Source organism: Camelina sativa, chromosome 11, assembly GCF_000633955.1.
Source record: "Camelina sativa cultivar DH55 chromosome 11, Cs, whole genome shotgun sequence".
Taxonomy (NCBI): domain Eukaryota; kingdom Viridiplantae; phylum Streptophyta; class Magnoliopsida; order Brassicales; family Brassicaceae; genus Camelina; species Camelina sativa.
Genome location: NC_025695.1, coordinates 29,889,602 through 29,896,124, shown reverse-complemented (window position 1 = coordinate 29,896,124; position 6,523 = coordinate 29,889,602). Strand labels below are relative to the sequence as shown.

Here is a 6,523-nt window from a genome sequence, read left to right as displayed (position 1 = left end):
AGGGATTCATATGACAAAAAGCTTCCACGGAAATATCTCATAACAATACTGGATAGATTAGTGTATAACTGCTAATCAAAAAAAAAAAAAAAAAAACAAACAAACAAAACAATAGGGGATTGAAAAGATATAATCCTAGGCGTCCTTCGAAAATCTTCTGCGTTTATGGTGATGGCGAACTTGGGAGGTGTTCACAACAAGCCTTCTGATCTCAGAGTGTCGTCCCACGATGACACTGCCGACCTGCAGTGACATTTCCGTCCTGTAGGCCTGGTCACCCCGGAGGTGCAGAGAAGGACATGTCAGACTCCAATGGCTCTTCCACGGTCAGCTTATTAAGCTAGATCGCCAGATATCGCGCTCCCATCTTAGTTCTTCCAGCCGAGCCATCGGGACCTCCGCTCCTTTGGCCGCCATCTCCTCGAGAAACGCACATGGACCTTCTATAGTATTGCTCTCACGGAGGAAGTGATGTGTAGACTCCAAATAAAGGACGTATTGTCGTAGCGTCTCCAGGCGACTTCAGTAGGCAGTAACATCCATTATGTGCAGAAACTCCGAGTCACCCAGAGGTTCATAATCACTTTCCGGCAGATCAGACAATACCGCCCTCACGACTTGTTCCTCTCACCGGGTTGGTCGGCAAGTATGCGGGTCATACGCTAGTTCGCCAAATAGAAGCCGTCGGCGATGAGCTCGTCAAGAACCTTATTGGTCCCTTCTACCGACAAAGCTATACTTCTGATGGAACGCCTTAATGTACGAGCTCAACCTCCGGCAACAGGCTTGATACATACGAATCTCCCTTTCCAACGAATTCCCTTCCGGCTCTACGATAGACGAGCTGCTCCCAACGATAGCAAGTTTGTGGAATTGCGACAAGTTTGTCCCTTCCAAGGGGGGGCAACATCCGAGTCTTCCGGATCGAATCCACTGACTCTGGCAGCGGTCAATTCTCGGGCTCTTTTCAACCACGCGGATCTAGTTATTACCGACATACTCTTTGCACTTTATCTTTCTGAAATATTGGATGTGAGATGCTCAGTGTACCCCCACCATCCTATTTATAGCGAGGGGTGGGGGAGATAACCGCTGAGTCCCAAGATTTTCACACCAATCAGATTGCAAGAGCATATTCGCTGTGTCCCGAGGTCTCCCTTGCCAATCAGATTTCGTTGCAAAACCGTGTCCGCATTAAATGCTGCATTTCCGCATCGGAAACGTGCAAAAAAAAAACTACAACATATATAAAATACGTATATTCCTCTAATAGTTTGGAACCGAACTCTTCGACATCCTGGACAGATGATCGATTTGCATCACTAACGCATTAACACTTAGTCGAGAGATAAATTCGAACCCAAAGTATTTTTTGTTTCGCAATGGAGCTCTAGTTTGGACGGATATGTAAGCCAAACCCAGAGTCTTTTTTGTTTCGCTGTCCGACCTCCGAGCTAGAGCAAAGGAGATAAGCCGAGTCCAGCATCTCGCTCTCCGCAAAAGCACACTTGTGCTCGGAATAAAGTCACTCGAGTTATAAAGGGTTATTCTATGTAAGTCGGGAGACGTCCCACCTCGTGTCAAAATTCCAAATAAAAATAAAATCTTATTTCTTGCAAAAACAATTTGTTCAAACGTGACAATCTCATTAAAATTCATTGGCTCACATCGTCGTTACAAAAACATCAGTTATCCCGAATTTGGGCAAGCCCTGCTGCAATTTTACAAGTGTTTGTCCTGACACGATTTGGCATAGGCCATAGCAGCTGCAGTCCAATCTTCTCCCATTATTCAGGATGGGACTGCAATGCTCTGATCTTCTGCTCAGCCTCGTCAAGGCGACTTATGGTCCTCTTCTTCTTCGCTTTCAGGAGAACGATCTCGGCTTCCAGTTCGGCTAGACGATCGTCGATCTTCCGCTTCTTTAGGCGATGTTCTCGATGTGCAGTTTCAACCTACAGGCCGAAATCTTTACTTAGCTCGGACACATAAAAAATATATATACATGAATAGGGAAAGGAGAATTCAAGAGGGTTACCTGGCGAACAAAAGCATGAGCTTCAGAAGCTTCAGACTTATCAGCACGTTTGTTCATATAGAACGGTTTAACTTCTGTAGGAACAAACTCACCACTTAAGGAAAAACTCGGATCATTCGGAGTCGAGTTCGCAGAATAATAACACTCATTGCAGTACAAGATCAGACACGGAGGCATAGTCGCCACTCTGCCAAGTCCATTTCCAATCCAAAATCTTGGATGAGATTCGAGCAGCTCGAGTTTAAACAGCAGATCACGCTGCGTTTGCTCGGTCACGACAAGCAGATTATGATATTCAGTATGGCGCTCTTCGTTGCGAGAAAGGAAATTCTCTAAATCTGATCTACCTTCCGAAATAATACGAAACATCAACATCCATGGAGTTCGTACATTTGGGTAGTAGGGCATTCCCATCTCGATAGCCTATGAATTCGAGAATATCGGGACATCATTCCCAACCTCGACTACAGGATCAACACTATCTACAGAGCTCGACATCCTTCTATCAAAATTCTCTTTCAGTCAAAATTTGTGATCAAATAAAGAATGGGGTTCATATATTTATATTGATCCTAGAGGAGGTCGACAACACTTTAAATCGCCTGTCGTACAATTGAGTCAACGCATTGACGCGAGCAGCAGTCTGTAAACACAAGGGAAACACGTTATGCGGAGACTACCAAAGTAAAATATAAGCTTATTGAAAGGAATAATGATGCAAACCGTGAAGTGAGATTGGGCGACGTTAAGGAACGCTTGTTCAAACTCCAACTTAGCCCCCTTCCGAAGAATCCGAGAAGAAATCTTCAGGTTCCGAAAAAGCTCACCGGCAGCAGCTCGATTTGTGATTAAAGAACTATCACCGAAATAATCAAAAGCAAATCGATAGCTTCGTTTGTCCCTCCACTTAGCACGGAACCGATCGACTGATTCAAGACCGACATCCTCGGTTGAACGCTTGCGGTTGGTCTTGGGGAGCGGATCAACAACAAAATCCTCGTAGATCTCTGTTTCTTTACCCTTCTTCTTATTTTTCTCACCAGTTTCTCACTCAGGAGCAGTTTGGTTGGGTACAGTTTGTTCGAAAACTGTCGGGGCGACCTCTTCAGGGTTATCTTCGAAGTCTTCAATCTCAACGAATTCCTCTTCAATCTGTCCAGATGCGGGATCAGGTCTGCCTTCAGTTGTAGGGATCAGATTCTCAATTAGGAGACAATCGGCAAGGACAATGGATGCCCCGACGGGACCTGACGTTTGTTTCAGCGAGCTCGAGAAACTTGGAAAGTTTGTCCTTGCCTTGCCCATAGCTTGTTCGACGCAGATACGGGTAATCAAATCCCACTGCCGACGCAGAGATATAAAGTCTACCGGATAAATCATTCCACACTCTCCGCATCCCGCTCAGTGGATCTTCAAACGAATATTGATCAACACGGACAAAGAAATAGAGAGTTGTAACGCCCACGATCCTGAATAGGATGATGGGCTAAGGCTTGGTCCGGGATAGTAGGAGATCTCGGACAAGTTGGGGAAGAGCTACTCGTTTGCTCGGTCAATGAGGAAAAACAAGCCAAGTATGGGACAAATATCGGTCAGCTCCGGACAGCTCTGGATCAGCTCCGGACAGCTCTCGGCCAGCTGCGGACAGCTCTCGGCCAGCTGCGGACAACTCTCGGCTAGATGTGGACAGCTCGACCAGTTGGCGTCACCTCGGTCAGCTGCCAAGAAGCTACCACTAGCTCGACCAGCTGCCGAGGAGCTTGACCCAGCTCGGCCAGCTGTTCGGCAGTGGACGATGTGCGAGTCAGCTGGGGAGCTTGGGGACGGTTATGCGATGCTGTGACCGAACAGGCACGACCGAATGTGCACGATCAAACGGGAGCAATCGAAGGGACTTATCGGATGGGTGCCTTTTGGGGCCAAAACCGCGACCAGTACCCTATATATAGAGGGCATTTCTCTCATTTCCAACACACCATCAGAAACAGAGAAACACACCAGAAACTCGAGTGTTCGAGTATAAAATCAAGAAGAAGGTTCCGAGAGATTGAGAGTTCGTTGAGTAAGGGTTAAGGGTCAGAGGTACGGTACAATACCGACCTTTTGGGCTCTACAGGATGTGGTAGTTGCATCGAGCATAAGCATATATAATGCTTCGGTTGATCCAGTTGGTCGGAGGAAAGGGGGTGCGGCTCGGAAGTGGATCTGGAACCGCTAGGTTCACCGTGATACGACCGAACTGATGCGCATGCTACCTCCCTACCGATCAGTGTACCATCCGGGGTTTCCGAGTACGGATGGTTCGAACGGAGAAAAGTAAACGCGGCTTGGCGGTTGGACTGTGATCTGTACAGATTCCTTGGTACACCGTCTGAACTTATGCACGGGATAACTCTCTACCGGCCGACCGCTGTACTGGACGGTTATTAGTACTTAGCGTGCAGTGCATGACATGTACGACCTAAGGGAAATGTTATTGATGGCTACTTGGATTTCAGGAAAGGAGAGTGATCGCGAGAAAGGAACTGCCTAGGCGCGAGACCCATGGCCGGGAAGACGAGTGGTGGTGATATGGGTAGCTAGGATCGATTATACAACTTGTACTAGCTTATTATGCAAACTCATAAGTTGTATCGAATCCTTTGATTATTTAATACAATATCGAATGTTTGCTTTACTCTAAGTTTATATCATATAGACTCTAAGTATCGAATCACAGAATGTGCGAATGAACATTGTCTAAAGAATGGGCCCTAAATTATGACTAAGTAGTGAAATGGGACGAGAGAACCTCTCCGGCCATAGATGGTCCGGGGCTGGGTCTTTCAAGTTGGTATCAGAGCATGCTTGGTTCTAGGACCGGTAGTGTGGGTTTTTGGGTATCACCACTCATCGGCATAATGGGATTTCGCGGTAGTTGTTCTTACTGTTTGCGGTTTATTTAACCTTAACCGTAACTAATGCATAAATTTTGCAGATAGGTAAGAGCAGCAATAAGGAAAAGAAGAAGAAGGGAAAGGAGGTGCCCGATGAGACCATTGGCGCCGCGGAGACACTGGTCGACGTGGAGCCAAGGAACACGGACACCCAAAATACAGCCGGACCTGAGGCTGGAGAGAAACAACCGGATAATGATAAGCCGGAGAGTAGCGGTGCTATGGACGTGAATGGGCAACCAAATTCCGTACCATCATCCCAAGAACAGTGGGAAACGATGAAGGCCATGATGGTACAGTTGGACGTGCTCACAAAGGCATTGGTACCGGATCCTGTGGTACCAACGATACGTAGCAAGATTGTTACAGGGACCATCGGAGTGAGTCCGGAAGATTCTCCGAGAAATAGAAGGGACTACTTGGATGCATTGGAGCATGTCTCGAGACTGAGGACAAAACATTTTCCGGGAAGTACGTATCCGATTGTGGCTGACGAGTGGAGGAGTCGACTTGTAAGAAATTTCAACTCCACTCGCTACCCGAAGGAGTATCAAAAGGACATTGCTGTCCATTTCCTTGAAGAGAAAGCACATGATTGGTGGGTGTCGGTTGAGAAACGTGAAGGCGGTAAAGTGCTAACTTATGCGGACTTTGAGAAGGAGTTCAACAAAAAATTCTTTCCCCCGGAAGCTTGGGACCGACTGGAAAGTGCGTACCTGAACCTGATACAAGGGGATATGACGGTACGTGCATATGATGCTGAATTCAGCCGCCTTAGGCGTTTTGTTGGAAAGGAAATCGCAGATGATAAAGCACAAGTCCGTCCCTTTATCCGCGGGTTAAGGGTGGACATCCACAACCATTGCGTGAACGGTATCTTTAACTCGATCGTTGAGGTGGTGGAAAGGGCGGCCATGATTGAAGCTAAGATAGAGGAAGATAAAAAGCTTAGACGCGAGACGATTTCTTCGCGTTCGACCCACCCAGCCAAATCCACTGACCGAAAAAGGAAAAAAGGTGGAAAATGCAGGGTCCAAAGCTAAGTATGGGGAGTGCAAAACTTGCGGAAAGTACCACAGCGGTTATTGCTGGAAGGCCGTGGGTGCATGCGGTCGCTGTGGAAGCAAGGATCATGTGATCCGGAACTGTCCGAGGATGGAAAATGGCAATGGGCCAAGGTCTTGCTACCTGTGCGGAAAAGAAGGACATTTTAGGAGGGAATGTCCGAAGCTTGATGAGGGAAGACAGAACCACCAACGTGGGAACCGTGGCGAGGAATCTTTACCGCCACCACTAAAGAGACAGGTTGTTGCACCATGAGTTGTCCGAGGAAACTGCTGCTAGGAATTACAGGGCAATTAATGGTATGTTACGAAAACCTTGCTAAGTTCAAATTGTGCATTACATAACATCATAATGCATGTGAAAGGGGGATATGGGTACTTAGCATTTTAGAAGACTGTGTAGGGACCTTAAGTATAGGTGGTGTGGAAACGCACACCTTGTTTGATTCGGGGGCCACACACTGTTTTCTGAGCCCATAAATGAT

The 6,523-nt window shown here is 47.0% G+C and overlaps 1 protein-coding gene across 1 annotated transcript; it reads left to right on the top strand.

Moving 5' to 3' along the window:
- Positions 4,815 to 6,294, top strand: LOC109127375. The gene is made up of 3 exons (XM_019232001.1): positions 4,815 to 4,871; positions 5,016 to 5,946; positions 6,005 to 6,294. The coding sequence occupies exons 1-3, from the start codon at positions 4,815 to 4,817 to the stop codon at positions 6,292 to 6,294; spliced, it is 1,278 nt and encodes a 425-aa protein (XP_019087546.1).

Excerpts from the sequence above, each read along its gene's own strand:
- LOC109127375 (XM_019232001.1), top strand. The coding sequence starts at position 4,815 with ATGGGACGAGAGAACCTCTCCGGCCATAGATGGTCCGGGGCTGGGTCT. Across the intron at positions 4,872-5,015 it reads GGGCTGGGTCTTTCAAGTTG|ATAGGTAAGAGCAGCAATAA; the intron begins GTATCAGAGCAT and ends TAAATTTTGCAG. Across the intron at positions 5,947-6,004 it reads ACGCGAGACGATTTCTTCGC|GGTCCAAAGCTAAGTATGGG; the intron begins GTTCGACCCACC and ends TGGAAAATGCAG.